Source organism: Ovis aries, chromosome X (genome assembly GCF_016772045.2).
Source record: "Ovis aries strain OAR_USU_Benz2616 breed Rambouillet chromosome X, ARS-UI_Ramb_v3.0, whole genome shotgun sequence".
NCBI classification, from domain to species: Eukaryota; Metazoa; Chordata; class Mammalia; order Artiodactyla; family Bovidae; genus Ovis; species Ovis aries.
This window is the reverse complement of record NC_056080.1, coordinates 58,325,301-58,350,854: the sequence shown is the minus strand read 5'-3', so window position 1 is coordinate 58,350,854 and position 25,554 is coordinate 58,325,301. Positions and strand designations below refer to the sequence as shown.

Genomic DNA, 25,554 nt, shown 5'->3' with positions numbered 1-25,554 from the left:
AAAAAGAATTCATTTGAATCAGTTCTGATGAGATGGATGAAACTGGAGCCGATTATACAGAGTGAAGTAAGCCAGAAAGAAAAACACCAATACAGTATACTAACACATATACATGGAATTTAGGAAGATGGCAATGACGACCCTGTATGCAAGACAGCAAAAAAGACACAGATGTGTATAATGGACTTTTGGACTCAGAGGGAGAGGGAGAGGGTGGGATGATTTGGGAGAATGGCATTCTAACATGTATACTATCATGTAAGAATTAAATCGCCAGTCTATGTCTGACGCAGGATGCAGCATGCTTGGGGCTGGTGCATGGGGATGACCCAGAGAGATGTTATGGGGAGGGAGGTGGGAGGGGGGTTCATGTTTGGGAATGCATGTAAGAATTAAAGATTTTAAAATTTTAAAAATAAAAAACTTAAAAAAAATAAATTAAAAAAATAAATAAATGAGAAAAAAATAAAATAAAAATAAATGAGGAAAAAAAAAGATTTGAGACGTCTTTCTAGGGTTAAAATGCTAGGAAAGTCAAAATAAAGCTGAACTAACATCAAGATATGATATAAAGTCAACTAACCTAAGAATATTGAGGAACAATCAATAAACAGAAGATCATCAGTGTAGCCTGGGTGTGTTCACATAGTGAGAGATCATGGAAATGGGGAAAGGGAAACAATCCAAACTAAGCTAGAAGCTAGCGGTAGTGGTGGTAATGAGTGGGGCAGAGCGGCTCTAAACACATGAACTGACAGAGAAACCAAACTGTTTCTTTAACATTCATTTAATCAAGCTAAAGGAAATGCATATTTTAAGAGTTTCAATAACAGTAGTAGAGTAGGTAGGTTCACAGCTCCTCTGTAAAGTCAGCTGGTCTTTGACTTTGCAGAAATGATGGGAGGGGGCATTGATGGATGGTAAACCAGGACGACAGGTTGCCACATTAACAGCACAAATAAGTTCTAAAGGTGTTGGGGGAGGGGAGCTTTAAAATTTCTCCTCTTCATAGGCTCAGGTAAACAATCTCAAGTATTATGAGCTACAGTTCAACAAAGACTGACAGAGTTGGGCCACCAGAGGTGGGCAAGTCCGGTTGGTCCCACAGAAGGAGTTGGCATCTGGACAAAGCTGGTCGCCCTGACCCCAGGAAAAGAGCTGCTCACCTCTCCTAGATTTTGTTTTCAGGAGTCCTTACTCAGAAAAACGCCCCTTTCTGGGGAGGTACAGGAAATTACAGGTCACATATATGGGGAAACCCACATCTTCGTTCTCTAGATTCATCACCTCTAGCTCTTCATCCTTTCCCAGGGAAAGCACCTGGTATTCTGTCTCCTTCCGGAAAATGGCTCTTCCAGCCCTGTCCAAAGAGGCCAGGCGCAAGCGGAACGCGACCTTTCTCTGCCAGAGTAAGCTGACCCCGAGACCGCAAGAGTTGTTCAGTGCACTGCGCTTGAAAATGATACGCCGGTTGGCATAGCACACTACCAAGTCCCAGCCGAAGTTGAAGCCTGCCCACCGCCAGGTGCACTGCTCATCCCTGAGGAGCTGGCCTCCGCACCGCATGCTGGTCCTCTGGAGGTCGGACACGTAGACATCCACGGGCCCGCGGTCTCTGGTCTGCTCAGCCCGGAGGAGGGCAAGCCACTGCTCTTTGTACACTGGGGTCAGCCAGGTAGCAGGGATCAGTGCATCCTGGTCGATGATGCGTGCTGACGGCAGGTCGCAGATTATGTAGGCAAGCCGCAGCTGCTGGAATGCTGGCACGAAGGCTCTGCCCTGCTCGGTCTCCAAAAAAGGGGTGCCTTCTGACTCCTGCCTGGACCCGGCAAACCACGAGTTGGCGTCAGACAGTAGGTCTCTGCGGGGGCCTCTCCATGTCGGCTGCAGCTGCAGGAACATCCACTTTTTCAGCGTCGTGTACACATCCATCTCTACCTCCATCACGAAGAGGTCTGAAGAGGCAATGATCTCTTTCATGAGATCCAGGCTAACTTCTCTCAATAACTCCTCACTGTGCTGGGTCATCAGGTTATCCAGCAGCCACTGAAGACACATGGCCCTGATGTTCTGGAGTCCGTAGCTCTCAGCAGAGTAGTAGTAGCTGCACACGGTCTTATCACTGACGGTCTCCTTCATTATCTCTCCGCACTGCCAAATCAGCTTGTCCAGCTGCAGCATGCTGGCTGTGGCCAGCATGGGGACCACTCGACCGGGTGGGACGCGCACAGAGCCTCGGTACAGGGAACCTAAAGCCTCGTGTAGCGCCTCACAATCAATGTTCTCGTCAGGCATCTGCAACTCTACAGTATTCATGGATGTCTCACGCCACGCACCACTGAACATGCTAGCAAAGTATGCTGACTGGCACAAGTAGACCTTGTGCAAGTTCCACGCCTCCCCCAGGGCACGGATCTGCACGTCACTCCCTTCTCCTCTCAGAAAAAGTGTCTCATAAATGTACTCTAAACTGTCTTTTGCTCGCTTCCGGTGGGGTGCTTTTGCGAGCTGCCCTTCTGGGCCTGTCTTCCGCTTGTGGCGCCCTTGACTAGTGCTGGGTCTGGCCTCTTCATTCTCCTCCCCTTCCTCTATCACTGCCTCCTCGGCCTCCTCCTCCCCCTCAGGGGCACCTGGCTCGTCTGGGGCATGCCCCACTCTGTTCCAGGGCATCCGACTGTTTAGTGCTCCCATGGCTTTTACCTTAGGGGTACAAAGGGCAAGCTTCCTCACCAGACGCAGCTGTCTCTGGCGCCAGTTCAGCCCACGGTGCCGTTGGGTACGGTTGATGTTTGTGACGTCATATTGGACGCCACGCAAGGCCACACCCACTAGGCTTTCCGCTACCCCTCCCACTCCCCATCACAGGATAAGTACACTCTGTACCAGGAATTCCACTCTGTGTATCTTTCCCTCCAGGGATGATTTCTCTGGGGCTCCCTTCATAGGATAATGGTGGAACAGAGAACTTTGTGTATGAATTTTCCCCATGAATTTTAAGAACATAATTTCCTCTTCCCCATTTGAAATAATTAGTGATCACTCCTTTTTTAGATAATTACATCTTGGTTCCAGCTCTGTGCTCTATGCACCTTAATTTCTGTAATTATTTTCTTAGGTTATCCCATCATTTGTGGCTGTGAAAACATTTTCTGTGATAAAAGTGGCAATGTTTGCCCAGTCTTTGCTTTTGTCTCTAGCTTTTGTTTTTAAATAGCATTTCCAGTCATAGAACCATTTAAAACTGTGTGTGTCCATATCAGCTTCTTGAGGCTCATGTCTCCATTTTCCATAGGTACACAAACCTTAACTTTGGGGAATATCTTAAGTTCCATTGGGAACTTTTAGATGTTTTTTGTTTTTTCCTACCCCACCTGTGTGTGCATCTTGAGTCCTCTGGCACTTTCTTTGATTCTTGCTACTACTACTCATTCCTCATTGTCTGATATCTGGCTAAAAGTCCACCATTTCTCACACTTCCAAGGCAGATATACATCTTTTCTCAACTGTACTCCCATCAGACCTTAATCAAACATTCTCCCCATAAGGCTGCAATTATTTCATTATATCATTTTCACCACTAGACTTTTGAATGTGTGAGGCAAAGGTTTTGGATTATCAGCCCCAGACACCAGCTAAGCATGTAACAAACTTAATCAGTGAAAGAAATGAGGAATGAATGAGATGGATTTTGATTTTTGAGGAAATTAATAATATTAAATACTGACAAGTGTTATATGCTAAACAAATTATATGGTGTAGAGAGAGTCTGGACCTTTCAATGACAAGGAAAGTACAATATAAGGGAAAAAACTTTGAAAATGGTAAGTCTCTCAGGTCATTTGACCTTGCCTAAGTAGAATGTTTGGGGCTTCCCAAACATTCCCAGTGCAGGAGATGCATGAGGCATGGGTTGGGAAGACTTCCTTGAGGAGTAAACGACAACCCACTCCAGTATTCATGCCTGGAAAATTCCATGAATAGCAGAGACTTGCAAACTAGTGTCCATGGGGTCACAAAGATTCTGTCCTATTCAAATTATGTGAGTAGAATGTTTACACAATTTGAATAAGACAGGATAACCTTAAATCACATTTTAAATATTCTCTGTTAGATGGCTATAGAAAGTTGATAAGAAGGTCTATATAATGCTTCAGCTTCTGTGGTGCTTGGCATGAGACAAACATGAATACTGACTGTAGAGTTGTGACAGCTTATGGTGAATGGTAACGGTGCCACCGGATTCGTGGTCTCCAAAGGAGAAGATTTAACTCTGGGACCAAAGACGGTCTCAGTCACTTGGAGCATTGTGTAGATTTTATTTAAAGTGAAAGTAACAGAAAAAGCTTCTGACATAGACATCAGAAGGGAGGAGAGAACCCACCTCACTAGTATAAGCAAGGCTTTATACACTTCTCAACTAGCTGCTGAGAATAGATAAAAGATACCTCAAGACTGCAAGAATTTTTCCAGACCCTTTCCTGTAACATACCTCCTGGGATGACATCAGCACGAGATTAGCCAGAAGGAACAGATTAACCCAGAGCTACAGCTGTGGAAGTTTTTATCCAGATCTTCTCCCATAACATATATCCAAAGCTTTAAAAAAAAGGGGGGGGGGGGCATGTCCTTGAATAAGAGATACTGCTGCCTACAAGGCCTACATATCTAAAGCAAAGAATGTGAAAAAGAAAGAATGTTTATCTCCTCCTTAAAAGGGCCTTAGGCTTTGACTCCTTATCAACATGCCTAAGTTAACTCTCTCATTTCCCCCTTTTTATTTTAGGAGAATATTGTTGCTGAGGGGAAAGGGGCAGAGAAATCTGTCAGTAACTGCTTCCTGCAGGTGAGGGGTTGACCCTAAGTGGTTGAAGCAACATATTCTCCTTACCCTTTTATTTAGGGTTTCTGATCCAAGGGCCCCAAGTAATAAATACACAGTTATATATGTAAGGAGCAAACAGCAAAAACAGAATGATTACAATGATTATAGTCAAGATAGTTTTTCACAAAGGAGAGCTTGTAAACCAAGATTGTATCTGTAACCATGGCGGAACATCAGGGGAGTCCTTTTTGAAGAGTGACCAGAATCTCTGCATCACTTTTACTTTGTCTGGGAAGCCACTGTATCCTTTAGGAAGAACAAACTAGATAAGTAGATTAAAAGGCAGAGACCAAATATCAGTAGATGAATTACTGTAATCAGCAGTCCAAGCAAGAATATGAATCAGGTTAAATTTGGTAGTAACTTTGATCCTGGTCTAGATAGAGTCAACACTTGGGCTGCCCTATTTTTAAGAATGGAGCCATCTGGTGTGTTCACATACATTTTGAATGTAGGTAAAACAAACCTAGTTAGAAGTAGTTGAAATAATGAAAACCTGAAATTTAACAGACAAAATAAATCTTATAATTTCTTTTCAGGTGAATGAGTCTATAACCCAATGTAGACAGGTGCTTTACCTAGCCAGTTGTCAAAGTTTGTCCAGGTAGGCCTTGGCTTCTTTTTTTTTTTTTTTTTTTTTTTTAGGCCTTGGCTTCTTACTGTGGTATTAATGTATCAGCCAAAGTAGTTGTCACCGTTAACAATTTTAGTATTTTTCTAGGTATGAGAAGATGCAAGAATTTGGGCTCAAGAAAATCTTTACCTGAAAATATCTAACTATCCAAAGGCCTGTTTTGTCCATTTTTCCAGAGCACAGAGCGAGTGCCTAACTTCTGATTTCACCCTGAACTCCTTTCAGGGGATGTTGAAGGTCAGCAGCTATAGTGTCCATGAGTTAATCTTTGTAGAGGCAGATAGCAAGTGCCAGTTACCAGAGCAGAGCCCTTTTATGGCCATGAGTTTGACCATGGTTTGTAGAGCATTCATTACCATCTTGTCCCATGGTGCTGGGAAGGTTCATTCCCAGGTCTGTCAAAGATTTCACTGATAGGCCACTCAATGTGTTATTACTGGACTAGGCCCTGTGAGTAACAAAAGTCTCTGGACCACATCTATCTCACTAGTCTCTTGGTCCAGGAAAATATTCTGTCTTGTTGCTTCTCATATAGAGTCACACCATTATAATTATGGATTTCATATGGAACTGTACACCATCATTATATCAATGGCTCAGTCACACACTTGATAATGTAAGGAACAACACTTCTTGAAGCAGGCAGTATAGAAAACAATATAGTTAGAAGTAATAGTAGAATCATCAGTAAGAACTTCAGTCAAGAACTTCAAGGTGTAGCCCAGTGACATATTCATAACATCTGATTTACTTTGCTAAATGACTATAGCCTGTTGTTAATCTCCTGGTTGTAGATCCTGGAGCATCTGATTTTTATTCAAAGACTGCTTACTGAGATAAGCTTCAGAAACAAACTCAGAGTGCCCTTTTTAATAACTTAAACTTCTTAGCAATATAACATAACCACAAGGAAATACCTTTAGAAATCAGTCTTAGTAAATACAGATCTTAATTAACAAAACTAGAACCTAATATTCAGTGAAACTTAATAGATGCCTTAGGCCTGACATCAGTTGGGTGAATTTTTGCCTTTTCATACTCTTCATGGGGCTCTCAAAGCAAGAATACTGGAGTGATTTGCTGTTCCTTCCTCCAGTGGACCACATTTTATCAGAACTCTCCACTAAGTCTCCACTACGACCCATCCATCTTGGGTGCCCCTGCATGGCATGACTCATAGTTTCATTAAGTTATACACATCACCCTCACAAGGCTGTATTTTCCACAGTTTGTTGTGATCCACACAGTCAAATCTTTAGTGCAGTCAATGAAGTAGAAGTAGATATTTCTTTCTCAAACTCCCTTGCTTTTTCCATGATCCAACAAATGTTGGCAATGTGATCTCTGATTCTTCTGCCTCTTCAAAAATCCAGCTTGGACGCCTGGACGTTCTTGGGTTCATATCCTGCTGAAACCTAGCTTGAAGGATTTTGAGGGTTACCTTGCCAGCAAGTGAAATGAGCACAATTGTACAGTAGTTTGAACATTCTTTGGCATTGCCCTTCTTTGGGATTGGAATGTAACCTCATCTTTTCCAATTCTTTGGCCACTGCTGAGTTTTCCAAATTCACCGACATATTTAGTCCAGCACTTTAACAGCATCATCTTTTAGAATTTTAAATAGCTCAGCTGGAAGTCCATCACTTCCACTAGCTTTGTTCATAGTAATGCTTCCTAAGGCCCTCACACCACACTAAGTGACCTCACACGCCAGGATGTCTGGCTCTAGGTAAGTGACCACACCATCTTGGTTATCTGGGTCACTAAGAGCTTCTTTTGTGTAGTTTGTCTGTGTTTTCTTGCTACCTCTTCCTAAGCACTTCTGCTTCTTTTAGGTCCTTACCATTTCTGTCCTTTATCACGCCCATCCTCGCATGAAATGTTCCTTTGATATCTCCAATTTTCTTGAAGGGATCTCTAGTCTTTCTCATTCTCTTGCTTTTCTCTATTTCTCTGCACATATACCATCTCCTTGGATTGAATGAATCAATATTGGGGAAATGACCATACTACCCAAAGCAATCTATAGATTCATGGCATTCCTTATCAAATTAGCAATGGCAGTTTTCTAAGAATTATAATACTTTTTAGAAATGTGTACGGAAGCACCAAAGACCCTGAATAGACACAGTACTCTTGGGAAAGAAAATTGGAGCTGGAGAAATCAGGCCCCATAACTTCAGAGTCCAGGACAAAGCTACATTAATCAAAACAGCATGATGTTGGCCTCAAAACAGAAGTATAGACCAATGGAACAGGATAAAAAATCCAGAGATAAACCCATGGACCTCTGGTCACCTAATCTATGACAAATGGAGCAGGAATTAACAATGAAGAAAATAATATCTCTTCAATAAATGGTGATGGGGAATCTGGACACCTACATGTAAAAGAATGAAATAAGGACACTCCTTAACATGCTACACAAGGATAAAGTCAAAGTGGATTAAAGACTTACATGTATGACCAGATACTACAAAATTCTTAGAGAAAAACATAGGCACAGCACTCTCTGACATAAATTACAGCAAGATCTTTTTTGACCCACATCCTAGAGTAAAGAGAATAAAAATAAATTTTGATTAGTGAGATCTGATTAAGCTTAAAAAACCTTTGCAGAGCAAAGGAAACCATAAGCAAAATGAAAAGACAGCCCTCAGAATGGGAGAAAATCCTTGCAACAAAGCTACCGAAAATGGATTAACCTCTAAAATATACAAACATCTCCTACAACTGAATACCCCGCCCCGCCAAAAATGGATGAAAGATCTAAATAGACCTTTCTTGAAGGAAAATATACAAATGGCAAAATACCACATGAAAAAGTACTCAACATCACTAATTACTAGAGAAATGCAAATCAAAACTACAAAGTATCACCTCACACTGGTCAGAATGGCTATCATCCAAAAATCTACAAACAATAAGTCCTACAGAGGGTGTGGAGGAAAGGGACTCCTTCCACATAGTTGATGGGAATGCAAACTGGTACAGTCCCTGTTGGAACACAGTGTGGCGATTCCTCTAAAAACTAAAAATAGAACTACTGTATGATCTAGCAAATCCACTTGTGGGTATATATGGAAGAAAAAAAAGTGAAACACTATTTTGAAAAGGTTCATGTACCCAAATGTTCATAGCAGCACTATTTACAATAGCCAAGGAATCAATGCAATCCAAGGGCCCACCAACAGATGACTGATGATTGGAGAGGGTAGCCATGTTGTCAGTGTAGAAAGTCTCTGAGCTCACTGCCTCTTATGAGCACACCAAAATCACAACTATCTGCAGAACAACAATTAATGAAATGGACTGGAGCCTTCCAGAAAATATCTTCTACAACAAGAGACAAAGAAGTAACCACAAGGGGATGCATAGGAGGGGTGAACTGGCAATATTATCAAATCCCGTATGTCCCAAGAGGGCAACCCTCAAACTGGACAATAACAACAATATATTGCAGAGTTTTCCCCACAGGACAGAGAGTTCTGAGCCCCCCCCCCCACCCAATCAGGCTCCCCAGCCCAGGGGTTCATCCCTGGAAAGATGAGATTAAAATAAAATCTGGTTTTGAAGGCCACTGGGGCTTAATTACAGGACCCCACAGGACTGGGAGAAATAAAGACCTTACGCTTAAAAGGTGCACACAAAATCTTATGCACATAGGGACCTAGGGCAAAAGCAGTAATTTGGCAGGAGCCTAGGCCAGAACTACCTGCTTCTCTTGGGGAGTCTCCTGGAGAGGCAGGGTTCAGCTATGGCTCACCCTTCGGACATGGACACTGGTGACAGACATATTTAGGAACAGTTAACTACTTGAACACTGAAGCTGGTGGCTTCCACCTTCACCTTGATTCATTAGCTCCAAGACCTAGTCCCACCCAGTAGCCTGTAGGCAACAGTGATGGTCCACATCAGGCCAAAACACAACCTGAAGGGGACACAATCCCTCATCAGCAGAGAGGATGTCTAAAGACTTCCTGTACCCGTAGTGTCATCTAAACATGCCCCAAGGCACAGCCTTGCCCTCCACAGGGCTAAGACCCAGTTCCACTCATCAGTGGACAGGCATTGGCCCTTTGTTCCAGGAAGCCTGCACTAGCCTCTAGAGCATCCACACCCACAAAGGAGCAGACACCAGAAACAAGAAAATTACGATCCTGCACACTGAGTCTGACAATAGTAGGCCAGACCATAACCTGGGGACAGCTGGGTCCTGGCTCTGTCCACCATCAGGCCAACGCAAAGTGTAGGACTTCCTGGACCCCAAATCCCACTCTGTCAGGACTCCCTCGTCCAGTAAAGATTTGAAATGAGTTCTGAGATCCCTGGGCCTATAACCAGACTCCTGCCTGCCAGTAGTCCAATACGGTCCTCAGGATATGACTCCACTTGCCCTTGGGTGGAAACAACCCTAAAGTCTTTGGGATCCTGATTCCATTCACCAGCGAGTCAGCACTAGCCCCAGAGCCACCTTGGGTTCTACAGCCAGGCACTTGTGACCAAGTTCTGATGAATAGCAACCAGCACCACCTGCACAAAACAGGCCCTCATAACCAACAGGACTTGGGGTCAACCAAGCCTACCAGACCATCTATGTAGTCAGCCTGCGATAACAGAAGCACATGTGCAGCCCCATTTGGGGGAACCCCTAGATCATAAAACATGAGTGCTCAGAGGGGAGTACATGGCTGAGACATATAAGACTTCTCCTACATAAGGCCACTTCTCCAAGATCAAGAAATGTAGCTACTTACCACATATATGAAAACACAAATAGCAACTTGGGCAAAATGAGGCAGCAGAAGAATATGTTCCAGATGAAGGAAAAATATAAAACCCCAGAAGAAGGACTAAGTGAAGTGGAGATAGGCAGTCTACATGAAAAAGAGTTCACAGTAATGACAATAAGATAACAAAAGAATTCAGAAGAATGAATGCAAAGGATAAGAAGTTACAAGTTTTTAACAAAAGTTAGAAAATACAAAGAACAACCAAGCAGAGATAAAGAATACAATAAGTGAAATAAAAAATACCTTAGGAATTTTTTACATACCTACTGTAGGAATCAACAGTAGACTAAATGTTGCAGAATGGATCAGTGTGCTGGAAGACAGAGCACTGAAATTCACTGCTGCTGGATGACAACAACAAAAAAGGACGAAAAGAAATGAGGGCACTTTAATAGACCTCTGGAATAGTGCACTAATATTCACATTATGCAGGCCCCAGAAGGAAAACAGAGACAAAAGCCCTGAGAAAATAATTGAAGAGATAATAATTGAAAATTTTCATAACATGAGGAAGGAAAAAGTCACCCAAGTCCACGAGTTGCAGGAAGTCCCTTAGAGGATTATCCAAAAGAGAATCACACCAAGACAAATTGTAATCAAAATGAAAAACATTAAAGATAAAGAGAAAATGTTAAAAGATGCAAGGGGAATGCAAGAAATAAGAAACAAGGAATTTCCCATAAGGCTATCACCTGATTTTTCAGCTGAAACTCTGCAAGCCAGATGAGAGTGGCCCTATACATTTAAACTGAGGAAAGAGAAAACCACCACCTAGAATACAACCGAGAATTACTCTCCTGAGCAAGGCTCTTGTTCAGATTTGATGGAGAAATCAAAAGCTTTATAGACAAGCAAAACCTAAAAGAATTCACCGCCACTAAACCAGATTTACAACAAACAGTAAAGGAACGTCTCTAAGAAAAAAGAAAAGGCCACAACTGGAAACAATTAGGAAATGAAAAAGCTCACTGATAAAGACAAACATATGGTAAAGGTAGGCAATCATCCACACAAAGTTGGTAGGAAGGTTAAAAGGAATTGAAAAAAAAAAAGAGTAAAACTTACTGTCTCCCCACTAAGCAGTTACTGCTACTGCTACTAGGTCGCTTCAGTCGTGTCTGACTCTGTGCGACCACAGAGACAGCAGCCCACCAGGCTCCTCTGTCCCTGGGATTCTCCAGGCAAGAATATTGGAGTGGGTTGCCATTTCCTCATCCAATGCACGAAATTGAAGTCGCTCAGTCATGTCAGACTCTTCGAGACCCCATGGACTGTAGCCTACCAGGATCCTCCGTCCATGGGATTTTCCAGGCAAGAGTACTGGAGTGGGTTGCCAAGGTATCCACAAAGCAGTTAGATGCAAAATATGATTTCAAAAACAGTCATCATGAGGCAAGGAGAGTACAAATGCAGGGTTTCTAAAATGTGTTTAAAATTAAAGAGATCAGCAAATTAAAACAATCATGTATATATATATATGTATATATATATATATATATATGGACTGATATAAAAAAGCCTCATGATAACTGGAAGATGAAAATGTATAATAGATATAAACACAAAAAAGAAATAGAAACATAACACTAATTATAGTCATCAAACCAAAAGAGAAGAGAACAAAAGACCAAAAAGGAAAACAAATCCCAAACAATTAACAAAATGGCAAGAAAAACACACTTATCTATAATTACCTTAGATATAAATGGATTAAATGCTCCAACCAAAGACAGAATGGCTGACTGGATCAGAAACTAGACCTGGATATAAACTGCCTACAAGAAACTTACTTCAGATCTAGAGGCACATACAGGCTGAAAGTGAGGTGATTGAAAAAGGTATTCCAACAAATGGAAATTTTTAAAAAATTAATTGGAGAAGCCATACTTATATCAGGCAATATGTACTTGAGACTGCTACAAGAGGCAAAGAAGGACACTACATAATGTTCAAAGCATGAATCCAACAAGAAGATATAACAATTGCAAATATATACACCCAAAAAGGAGCACCTCAATATATGAGACAAATACTAACAGAAATAAAAGGAAAAATCAACGCTAACACAATCATACTAAGACACTCTAACACCCCACTTACATCAACCCCACATCATCCAGACAGAAAATGAATAAGAAAACACAGGCCTGAATTAACACATTACATATTAAATGCTCTTAATTTTATCTTAATTTATATATATATATATATTTATATTTTTATATATGCTGCTAAGTCGCTTCAGTCATGTCCAACTCTGTGTGACCCCACAGACGGCAGCCCATCCAGCTCCCCCGTCCCTGGGATTCTCCAGGCAAGAACACTGGAGTGGGTTGCCATTTCCTTCTCCAATGCATGAAAATGAAAAGTGAAAGTGAAGTCGCTCAGTCCTGCCTGACTCTTAGTGACCCCATGGACTACAACCTACCAGGCTCCTCCATCCATGGGATTCTCCAGGTAAGAGTACTTGACTGGGGTGCCACTGCCTTCTCCGATAACATATATATATATATATATATACACACACACACACACACACACACAGAGAGAGACAGAGCGCATTCCATCTGAAAGCAAGAGATTACACATTCTTTTTTATATGAACATGAACCATTCTCTATAAGAGATCACACGCTAGGCCACAAGAAAGCCTCAGTAAATTTAAGAAAAATTTAATCATACAAACATCTTTTCTTACCACAGACCTCTGAGACTAGAAATCAACTACCAAAACAAACGAACAACAACAACAACAACAAAAAATGAGAAAATCCAACAAAATCACATGAAGGCTAAAAAAATTATGTTACAAAACACCCAATGGATCATTGAAGTGATTAAAGAGGAAACTAAAAAATATCTAGAGACAACTGAAAATGGAAACATGGCAATCCAAAATGTATGGGACATAGCAGAAACAGTTCCATTATGGAAGTTTTTAGTGACACAAACTTACCTCAGGAGACAAAAATAATCTAATATAAAAAACCAAAGCTTACAACTAAACCAACTAGAGAAAGAAGAGCAAACAAAACCCAATGATAGTAGAAAGAAAGAAATCATAAAGATTAGAGCAGAAATAAATGAACTAGAAGCTAAAAAAAGAAGCCAGTAGAAAAGGTCAATAACACTAAAAGCTGGTTCTTTGAAAACATAAATAAAATTGATAAACGTTGAGCCAGACACATGAAGAAAAAAGGGAGAGGGCCCACATCAGTAAAATCAGAAATAGAAAAGAAGCTACAACCAAAACTACAAAATACAAACGATGATAAGACACCACAATGAGCAACTATACACCAATAAAATGGACAACATAGAAGAGGAAGACAAAGTCTTAGAAAGGTACTATCTCCTAAGACTGAACCACGAAGAAATAGAAAATAAAAACACACCAGTTACCAATACTAAAATTGAATCAGTAATTTAAAATTCTCACAAAACAAGGACCCAGGCTTCAAAGGTGAATTCTATCAAGCATTTAGAGAAGATTTGATATTGATCCATCTGAAACCATTCCAAAAAATTGCAGAGGAAGATATTCTCAACAAAATACTCGTCAAGCAAATTCAATAATGCATTAAAAAATAACACCGCACACAAAAATAAACTCAAAATGGATTAAAGATCTAAATGTAAGATCAGAAACTATAAAACTCCTAGAGGAGAACATAGGCAAAACACTCTCAGACATAAATCACAGCAGGATCCTCTATGATCCACCTCCCAGAATGCTGGAAATAAAAGCAAAAATAAACAAATGGGATCTAATTAAAATTAAAAGCTTCTGCACAACAAAGGAAAATATAAGCAAGGTGAAAAGACAGCCTTCTGAATGGGAGAAAATAATAGCAAATGAAGCAACTGACAAACAACTAATCTCAAAAATATACAAGCAACTTCTGCAGCTCAACTCCAGAAAAATAAACGACCCAATCAAAAAATGGGCCAAAGAACTAAATAGACATTTCTCCAAAGAAGACATACGGATGGCTAACAAACACATGAAAAGATGCTCAACATCACTCATTATTAGAGAAATGCAAATCAAAACCACAATGAGGTACCACTTCACACCAGTCAGAATGGCTGCGATCCAAAAATCTGCAAGCAATAAATGCTGGAGAGGGTGTGGAGAAAAGGGAACCCTCCTACACTGCTGGTGGGAATGCAAACTAGTACAGCCACTATGGAGAACGGTGTGGAGATTCCTTAAAAAATTGCAAATAGAACTACCTTATGACCCAGCAATCCCACTTCTGGGCATACACACCAAGGAAACCAGAATTGAAAGAGACACATGTACCCCAATGTTCATCGCAGCACTGTTTATAATAGCCAGGACATGGAAACAACCTAGATGTCCATCAGCAGATGAATGGATAAGAAAGCTGTGGTACATATACACAATGGAGTATTACTCAGCCGTTAAAAAGAATTCATTTGAATCAGTTCTGATGAGATGGATGAAACTGGAGCCGATTATACAGAGTGAAGTAAGCCAGAAAGAAAAACACCAATACAGTATACTAACACATATATATGGAATTTAGGAAGATGGCAATGACGACCCTGTATGCAAGACAGGGAAAGAGACACAGATGTGTATAACGGACTTTTGGACTCAGAGGGAGAGGGAGAGGGTGGGATGATTTGGGAGAATGACATTCTAACATGTATACTATCATGTGAATTGAATCGCCAGTCTATGTCTGACGCAGGATGCAGCATGCTTGGGGCTGGTGCATGGGGATGACCCAGAAAGATGTTATGGGGAGGGAGGTGGGAGGGGGTTCATGTTTGGGAATGCATGTAAGAATTAAAGATTTTAAAATTTAAAAAAATAAAAAACTAAAAAAAAAAATAAAAAATAAAAAAATATCATACATCATGATCAAGTAGGATTTGTCCCAGGGGTGCAAGGAATTTTCAATATCCACACACACACAAAAATCACTGTGATATACCACCACAGCAACAAATTGAAGAGTAAGAGCCCTATGATCATTTCAGTATCTGCAGAAAAAGCTTTGGACAAAATTCAACATCCATTTATGATAAAACCTCTCTAGAACATATATCAACAACACATTAAAAGAATTATACACCATGATCAAGTGGGATTTATCCCAGGGATGCATGGATTCTTCAATATATGGAAATCAGTCAATGTGATACACCACATTAACCAATGGAAGAACAAATGCCATATGATCACCTCAACAGATACAGAAAAACGTTCAACAAAATTCAACACCATTTATGATTAAAAACTCTCCAGAAAGTGAGCACAGAGGGAACCTACCTCAACATAATAAAGGATATAAAAGACAAACCCACAACAAGCATCATTCTCAACAGCGGAAAACTGAAAGCATTTTGTCTAAGACCAGGAACAAGACAGAGATGGCCACACTCGCCACTACCACTCAAAAGAATTTTGAAGTCTAGCCATGGCAATCAGAGAAAAAGAAATAAAGGGAATCAAAAATGGGAGAAAAAAGTGAAATTGTCATTGTTTGTAAATGAGATGATAGTAACCATGGAAAATCATAAAGATGATACCAGAAGACTACCAGAGTTTATCAATGAATTTGGTAAAGCTGCCAGATATAAAATGAACACACTGAAATTTCTTGCATTCTAATACACTAATGACGAACGATCAGAAAGAGAAATTACAGAAACAATCCCACTTTACATCACATAAAATATATAATAAAAATACCTAAGAAGAAAACATATCTAAGGAGGCAAAAGACCTGTACTGAGAAAACTATAAGGATTTGTAAATGAAATCAAAGATGACACAAAAAGGTGGAGAGATATACCATGTTCTTGGAGTGGATTAATCAATATTGGGAAAATGACTACACTACCCAAACTGACTAACAGATTCGATGCCATATCTACCAAATTACCAATGATATTTTTCATGGAAATAGAACAAAAATGTTTACAAATTGTTTGGAAGCAAAAAAGACCTAGAACAGTCAAAGCAATCTTGAGAAAGAAAAATGGAGCTAGAGGAATCAGGCTTCCTGACTTCACAATACACTACAAAGCTACAGTAACCAAAACAGCATGGTAGTGGCACCAAAACAGAAATACAGACCATGGGATCACAATAGAAATCCCAGAGATAAAACCAGTCACCTATATCAACAACCTCAGATATGCAGATAATACTACCCTTAATAGCAGAAAGTGAAGAGGAACTAAAGAGCCTCCTGATGAAAGTGAAAGAGGAGAGTGTAAAGCTGACTTAAACCTAAAAAAAAAAAAAAAAAAAACCTCAGTCAAGAAAACTAAGATCATGGCATGCAGTTCTATCACTTCATGGCAAACAGAAGGGGAAAAGGTGAAAGCAGTGACAGATTTTCTTTTCTTGGGCTCCAAAATCACTACAGACAGTGACTGCGGCCATGAAATTAAAAGACGCTTGGTCCTTGGAAGGAAAGCTGTGACAAACCTAGTTCAGTTCAGTCACTCGTTCATGTATAACTCTTCGCACCCTCATGAACCGCAGCACACCAAGCCTCCCTGCCCATCACCAACTCCCGGAGTTTACCCAAATTCATGTCCATTGAGTCGGTGATGCCATCTAAGCATCTCATTCTCTGTCGTCCCCTTCTCCTCCTCCAGCCTTCAATCTTTCCCAACCTCAGGGTCTTTTCAAATGAGTCAGCTCTTTGCACCAGGTGGCAAAAATATTGGAGTTTCAGCTTCAACATCAGTCCTTCAAGTGAACACCCAGGACTGATCTCCTTTAGGATGGACTGGTTGGATCTCCTTGCAGTCCAAGGGACTCTCAAGACTCTTCCCCAACACCACAGTTCAAAAGCATCAATTCTTCGGTGCTCAGCTTTCTTTATAGTCCAACTCTCACATCCATACATGACCACTGGAAAAACCATAGCCTTGACTAGACGGACCTTTGTTGGCAAAGTAATGTCTCTGCTTTTGAATATGCTGACTAATTGGTCATAACTTTCCTTCCAAGGACTAAGCTTCTTTTAACTTCATGTTTCTGCAATCACCATATGCAGTGATTTAGATGCCCCCCCAAAAAAATTATTCAGCCACTATTTCCCCATCTATTTGCCATGAAGTGATGGGACTGGATACCATGATCTTAGTTTTCTGAATGTTGAGCTTTCAGCCAACTTTTTCACTCTCCTCTTTCACTTTCATCAAGAGGTTCTTCAGTTGCTGCCATAAGGGTGGTGTCATCTGCATATCTGAAGTTATTAGTATTTCTCCTGGAAATTTTAACTTCAGTTTGTGCTTGATCCAGCCCAGCGTTTCTCACAATGTACTCTGCATATAAGTTAAATAAGCAGGGTGACAATATACAGCCTTGACGTACTCCTTTTCCTATTTGGAAACAGTCTGTTGTTCCATGTCCAGTGCTAACTGGTGCTTCCTGACGTGCATACAGGTTTCTCAAGAGGCAGGTCAGGTGGTCTGATATGCCCATCTCTTTCAGAATTTTCCACAGTTTATTATGCTCCACACAGTCAAATGCTTTGGCATAGTCAATAAAGCAGAAATAAATGTTTTTCTGGAACTCTTTAGCTTTTTTGATGATCCAGTAGATGTTGGGAATCTGATCTCTGGTTCCTCTGCCTTTTCGAAAACCAGCTTGAACATCTGGAAGTTCACGGTTTGTGTATTGCTGAAGCCTGGCTTGGAGAATTTTGAGCATTACTTTACTAGCGTGTGAGATGAATGCAATTGTGCAGTAGTTTGAGCATTCTTTGGCATTGCCTTTCTTTGGGATTGGAATGAAAACTGACCTTTTCCAGTCCTGTGGTCACTGCTGAGTTTTCCAAATGTGGTGTCAGATTGAGTGCAGCACTTTCACAGCATCATCTTTCAGGATTTGAAATAGCTCAGCTGGAATTCCATCACCTCCACTAGCTTTGCTCATAGTGATACTTCCTAAGGCCCACTTGACTTCACATTCCAAGATGTCTGATTATCTGGGTCGTTAAGATTTTTTTTTCTATAGTTCTTCTGTGAATTTTTGCCACCTCTTCTTAATATCTTCTGCTTCTGTTAGGTCCATACCATTTCTGTCCTTTATTGAGCCCATCTTTGCATGAAATGTTCCCTTGGTATCTCTAATTTTCTTGACGAGATCTCTTGTCTTTCCCATTCTATTCTTTTCTTCTATTTCTTTACATTGATCGCTGAGGAAGGTTTTCTTATCTCTCCTTGCTATTCTTTGGATCTCTGCATTCAGATGCTTATATCTTTCCTTTTCTCCTTTGCTTTTCACTTCTCTTCTTTTCACAGCTATTTGTAAGGCCTCCTCAGACAGCCATTTTGCTTTTTTGCATTTCTTTTTCTTGGAGATGGTTTTGATCCCTGTCTCCTGGACAGTGTCAGGACCCTCCATCCATAGTTCATCAGGCACTCTGTCTATCAGATCTAGTCCCTTAAATCTATTTCTCACTTCCACTGTATAACACAGACAGTGGATTAAAAAGAAGAGACATTACTTTGCTGACAAAGGTTCCTATAGTCAAAACTATGGTTTTTCCAGTCGTCATGTACTGATACAAAAGTTGGACCATAAAGAAGGTTGAACAACAAAGAACTAATGCTTTCGATTATGGTGCTGGAGGAGACTCTTGAGTGTCTCTTGGACTGCAAGGAGATCAAATCACTCAGTCCTAAAGGAAATCATCCCTGAATATTCATTGGAAGGACTGATGCTGATGGTGAAGCTACAATACTTTGGCCAGTGGATGCAAAGAGCCAACTCAATGGAAAAAACACTGATCCTGATAGAGATAGAAGGCAAAAGGAGAAGTGGGTGACAGAGGGTAAGGTGGTTAGATAGCATCACTGACTCAGTGGACATGGATTTGAGCAAACTCTGGGATATATTGAAGGGTGGGGAAGACTGGCATGATGCAGTCCATGGGATCGCAAAGAGTTGGACTCAGTGACTCAGCAACAACAAATGGTCAAGTAATCTATGGTGCAGGAGGCAAGACTATACAATGAAGAAAAGACAGTCACTTTCAATAAGTTGTGCTGGGAAAAGTGGACAGCTACATGTGAAAAATTAAATTAGAACATTCTCTAACACTATGTCCAAAGATAAACTCAAAATGGATTAAAGACCTAAATGGAAAACCAGATACATTAAACTTCCTAGAGGAAATCATAGGCAAAACACTCTTTGACATAAATCGTGGCAATCTTTTCTTTCTTTCTTTCTTTCTTTATTTTGGGGTGGGGAGGAGCTGATTCATCTCCTAAAACAAAGGAAAGCAAAGCAAAAATAGACAAATGGAACCTAATTAAATTTAGAAGTTTTTACACAGCAAGGAAACCATCAAAGAAAAGACATCAAATGTCTTTTCATCATTGTATAGTCTTGCCTCCTTCATCATAGATTAATTGACCATTTGTTGTTGTTGAGTCGCTAAGTCATGTCCGACTCTTTGTGACCCCACGGACTGCAGCACACCAGGCTTCCCTGTCCATCACGCTCTCTCAGAGTTTGCTCAAATTCATGTCCAGAATGAAAAGACAACTTACAGAATGGGAGAGAATATTAAAAATGATATGACTGACAAGGGATTAATTTCTACAATATACAGAGCTCATCCAACTCAATATAAAAAAAAATGAACAATCCAATCCAAAAAATGGGCAGAAGACCTAAATAGACATTTTCCCTAGAAGGACAACCAAAGGGCACATGAAAAGACGGTTCGCATAACTAATTATTAGAGAAATGCAAATCGGAATTACCACAAAGTGTCACCTCACACCAGTCAGAATAGCCATCATCAAAAAGAGAAGGTGTGGAGGAAAGGGAACCCTGCTAAACTGTTGGTGGGAATGTACATTGTGCAGCCACTAAGGAGGACACTGTGAATGTACATTGTGGAGCCACTAAAAAGAACACTGCATAGTGTTCTGACAAAGTTAAAAATAGAATTATCATGTAATCCAACAATCCCACTTATGGGCACATATTTGGAAAAGACTAAAATTCTAATTTGAAAAGGTGCATGCACCCCAATGTTCATAGCAGCACTATTTATGATAGCCAAGTTATGGAAGCAACTTAAATGGTCATCGACAGGTGAGTGGATAAAGAAGACATGGCATGTATAAATACATATGCATACATACAAATATATAGATAATGAAACATTCCTTACCATACGAAACAATGAAATAATGCCATTTGCAGCAAAATGGATGCACCTAGAGCTCATCATACTAAATGAAGTACTACAAGTCAGAGAAAGACAAATATCCCATGATATCACATATAGTGGAATCAGAAAGAGACTCACAGACTTTGTCAACAAACATATGGTTACCAAAGGGGAAAGGAGGGGGAAGGGAAAATTTAGGTGTTTGGGATTCACAGATACACACTAATGTATATAAAATAAACAAGCCAAAAGGACCTACTGTATAACACAAGAAACTATGTAATAATACCATGTAATAATCTATACTAGAAACGAATCTGAAAAGCATATATGTGTATGTGTATATATATATGTCATTATATAGTGATTTATGTGTGTATGCACACATATAAAACTAAATCACTTTGCTGTACACCTGAAAATGACACAGTATTGCAAATCAACTATAGTTTAATGAAAAAAAGAAGATATGGTATTTCTGAATAGCCAAAACAATCTTGAGAAAGAAGAACACCGCTGGAGGAATCATCCTCTTTGGCTTCAGACTATACTTCAATGCTATAGTAAGCAAAACAGTATGGTACTAGCACAAAACTAGACATATCCATCAATGAAATAGAATAGAGATCCCAGAAATAAATCCACACACTTATGGTCGATTAATATATGACAAAGGATGCCAGGAGACACAATGGAGAAAAAAGTCTCTTCAACAAGTGGTGCTGGGAAAACGGGAGAGCTACATGTAAAAGAATCAAATGAGAACATTCTCTAATACCATATCCAAAAATAAACTCAATGTGGATTAAAGATTCAAATGAAGACTGAATACTATTAACACTCCTAGAGGAATACATAGGCAGAACCCTCTTTGATATAAATCACAATAATGTTTTGGATCCCTCTCCTAAAGCAAAGGAAACTAAAGCAAAAATAAACCAATGGGGCCTAATGAAATTTAAAAGCTTTTGCACAACAAAGGAAACCATAAACAACAAAACCTACTAAATGGAAGAAGATATTTGCAATTGACACAGCCAATAAAAGGTTAATACCCAACATATATAAGCAGCTCAAATGACTTAACATCAAAACAAACAAACAAAAGTGCTCTGATTTAAGAATGGGAAGAAGAACTGAATAGACATGTTTCCAAAGAGGGAATGCAGATGACCCACAGGCACACGTAAAGATGTTCAGCATCGTTAATCATCAGGGAAACTCAAATCAAAACCACAAGGAGGTATTACCTCGCCTGTGAGAATGGCTATCATCAAAAAGAACAGAAATAACAAAGGTTGCCAAGGATGTGGCAAAAAAGGTGACCCAGGCTGGCGGTTGGGGTGTGGCCAGGGGGAGGACGCTATTCTCCAAGCAAGACAGCAGGTTTTGGGTGTGAATAGGGACTGTGCCCATGAAGGCCTCTGGCAGGACCCAGGCCTGGGGCGGGGATCTGGGTCTGGGGCGGGGATAGCCGACAGGCAGCTGGGGCCCAGCGCAGAGCGGCCCTAGCGGTTCGCGCCGCTTTCGACCCCAGGAGCCTTGGGCCCATCGCGGCCTGCCCCCCTCCACACGGGCCCTGCGCCCCGACCAGCGCCCTCGTTATCTACGTCTCCACCCACCGGGTCCAACAGCACCAGAAAGAAGGCATCGCCGCCGCCACCACCGCCACCGCCACCGCCGCCGCCGCTGCCGCCGCCTTGTCGGGTGCGGCGCGCCAGCCGAGAGCAGCCTGGGATGTTTCCATCTCCGCGTCCTTGAAGCTCCACTGGAACCAGAGCCGCGGAGGAGGCTCAACCCCGCCCCCTGCCGCCGGCCCAGCACAGTCCTGCAAGGGGAAAAAACAATGTGCACTGCGCAGAAACTGGCCCTATCAGATATTAAAATGTGTTTAACGCCACCGTGATTTAAATATCCTTGTACTGGGTCTCTAGAACAGAATAGAAGTCCCAGGGGCAGAGCCTCGTGTACATAAATAAGTTCCACTGTTAATATTAGTAGGAAATCAAGGAGGTCTTCTGAGATACAGGGGAAGCGGCAGTTCACTTCAGTAAAAAGTGCTGGAGTGAATACCTTAGGTATCTTACCTACATAAATCGATACCGCACGGTATAAACATACACACCCCAGCTCTTCCCAGTGCTGAGCATGGCAGTTAGCACTTACCATGTGTTAAACATTGTGTATTGGATGGATGGCTGGATTGATAGGTGACAAAGTTCCTGAGAGAATACACAGTGGAAAATGATGCCTTTTAAAAAAATTTGCTTCCACATTCAGAACTGTCTTGAGCAATGTCCTCAGGACGATAGTTACATTTTTCAACCTGCTGGTGCAGAGTAAGAGGTGAGGTCAAAACAGAGTAGCACTGTTGACCCGAGAAATGCAAGGCCTAAAGGATGAACCAATTTGTATTGAAATCTGGAAAGCCCAACCTACTCCTGGGTTCTCCCTATAAGATGCACAACCTAAACCAACTCTTTGCTCTTCCACCATTGGGTACACCATGCTAAATTTCATGTCTAATCTCACAGCATGATGAGGCCATTGCTCAGGTTACTCTAGATCCTCCAGCACGTGGAGGTCTCTGGACAACAGCACTGGTGAAATGTGACAAGGTTAGACCCTAAGTTACTGTAGTGGGCTCTCCTGAGAAAAAGCCACAGATGCCTTTTGCCTGCCCAAGCAGGTGTGCCTGCTTGCGTTTAAGTGTGGTGGCCTAGTCTCACTGTAATGGATTTGATCTGTGATGCCTAATGATCTTATTAATGTTGATGATGATCTTCCAATTTGTCTGTCATCAGTGAGTTGGAAATCGATATAAATACAGGGTGAATTATCTGGCAAGAAAAAGGTTTCAAGTGATGACTAGATTATGGGATAGCTATAGTTTAAATGGGCTTCCCTGGTGGCTCAGTGGTAAAGAATCCACCTGCCAATGCAGGAGACACAGGTCCATCCCTAGGTCGAGAAGATCCTCTGGAGAAGGAAATGGCAACCCACTCCAGAAATCCCACGGACCGAGGAGCCTGGCCAGCTACAGTCCATGGGGTCGCAAAAGAGCCGGACATGTCTTAGTGGCTAAACGACAGTTTAAATAATTCCTTCTTTCTCCTCTTTTAATGATAAAGGACACTTGCTAATCTCTCGATGAAAAGATCAAGTTTTTCATCCATAACAGTTCAAATCTCATCAAAATTTCTACATTACATATTTTTGTAATGTAATCATCATTACATTTTTTTGGAGGAAGCTTTTTTTTTTTTCAAATAGAGAAGTGCATAAAACATATATGCCAGGTTTAGATAATCAGTTCAGTGCTTTTCTAAAAAAAGATGACCTTACAACTTTCATAAGGGCTTCCCTGGTGGCTCAGACAGTAAAGCGTCTGCCTGCAATGCATGAGACCTGGGTTGGATCCCTGGGTCGGGAAGACCCCTTGGAGAAGGAAATGGCAATCCACTCCAGCATTCTTGCCTGGAAAATACCATGGACAGAAGAGCCTGTTAGGCTATACAGTCCATGGGGTCGCAAAAGAGTCGGACACAACTGAGCGATTTCACTTTCACTTTCTTTACAACTTTTGTATGCTTTCCTATGCAATACAGTTTATTTGAAGTTGTATCAGAGGAATCATACTGCATGCTCCCTTTTATGGCCTGCTTCTTTCACTCTATATTTATTTGAGAGACTCCTCCATCTTGTTCCTAGTAGCCTTAGATCTTTTGTCTCCATCATTGAGTAGCATTCCAATGCATGATTTTAGCAAAGTAATTTTGACATGATTATACCATTCTACACTGTGTGAACGCTAGGATGCTTTTAGCTTTTTTTTTTTTTTTCTAACAATGCTTTTAGCTTTTTCTTATGAACAATGGTACAATGAACATTCTTGGGCGTTTTTCATGGGACTCATGTTTAGAAGTCTCTTAGGTATACATGCAAGAACAGAATCACTGGCCCATAGTTATACATATATTCAGCTTTTCTGCATGGTGACAAATTGTTTTCTGTAGTGGTTGTAACAACATGTAATCCCAGCAGCAACACAGAGAGTTTCTCTGCCTGCACATCTTCATCTACACCAAGTATTGCCAACATTTAATTTACTTGTTTATCACTACTATTAAGTTTTTGCACATTCTCACCTTTATGAACTTTTTGGACATTCTCTTCTATGAAAAGCCTGTTCATGTTGAACTCTTTCGCCATTTTTCTATTCTCTTTTCCATCTTGTTCTTACTGATTCAGTGAGTTATTTATGTGTTTTCAATACCAGTTATATGTGTGGCTAAAATAATCTTTCGCTTTGTTGTTTGTATTTTCTTTTGTGCTGTGCTTTGTGAACAGACTTTAATCAAGACATACTTAATTATATAACATACTTAATGATAACATAGTCAAAATTTATCATTCTTCTGCTTATGGCCAGTGCTTTTCTGTTTTAAGAAATCTGTCCCTGCCCTGGGGCCATGGAACTATTCTCTATCTTGTCTTCTGGAATATTTATGGTTTTGCCTCTCACAGTTAGGTCATAATCCAGCTACAAGTGATGTGTGTGTATAATGTTGAGTAGGGTTTCTTTCCGTTTTTATATTTTATCCTGTGAACAGCTACCTAAACTTCTATTGATTCTCCTAATTTCAGTGAACCACTCATTGAAAAATCTGCCCTTTTCCTACAGATTTGCAGTGCCACATGTGTCATAAATCAAACACCTACCTATGTATGGGCTACTTTGTGTACTCTCTATTAAGCCCCATGGCCCAATTTATCTGTCTATTTAAAATACCACATATCAGTATTCATCACTACAAATCTAAAGTCAATTCTGATATTTGGATATACCTTGTTCTTCAAGAATATATAGGTTATTTTTGGCCTCTCTCGAGTCCATTTCAATTATCAGTTCATCAGAAAAAGTTCAACCAAAATCCTTTCTAGGGTTCTAATTAGGATTGCATTGCACTTTTGGATTTGACTTCTTGTCTATAATGTAGAATGTGATTTAATGGATTTGGTGTACCTTTCCTTTTAATAAAAACTTCCTTAATA

The 25,554-nt window shown here is 40.7% G+C and overlaps 1 protein-coding gene across 1 annotated transcript in view; it reads right to left on the bottom strand.

The window, feature by feature from the left end:
* The window catches only part of LOC105605487 (uncharacterized), a 44,247-nt gene extending 19,536 nt beyond the window's left edge, over positions 1–24,711 (bottom strand). The window contains exons 1-2 of the mRNA XM_060407984.1: positions 24,648–24,711; positions 22,122–22,517 (exon numbers count right to left, since the gene is read on the bottom strand). Coding sequence (XP_060263967.1) covers positions 22,122–22,517; positions 24,648–24,711 — 460 coding nt within the window. The remainder of the gene's footprint in view (positions 1–22,121; positions 22,518–24,647) is intronic.
* Between the last annotated feature and the right edge of the window lie 843 nt (positions 24,712–25,554).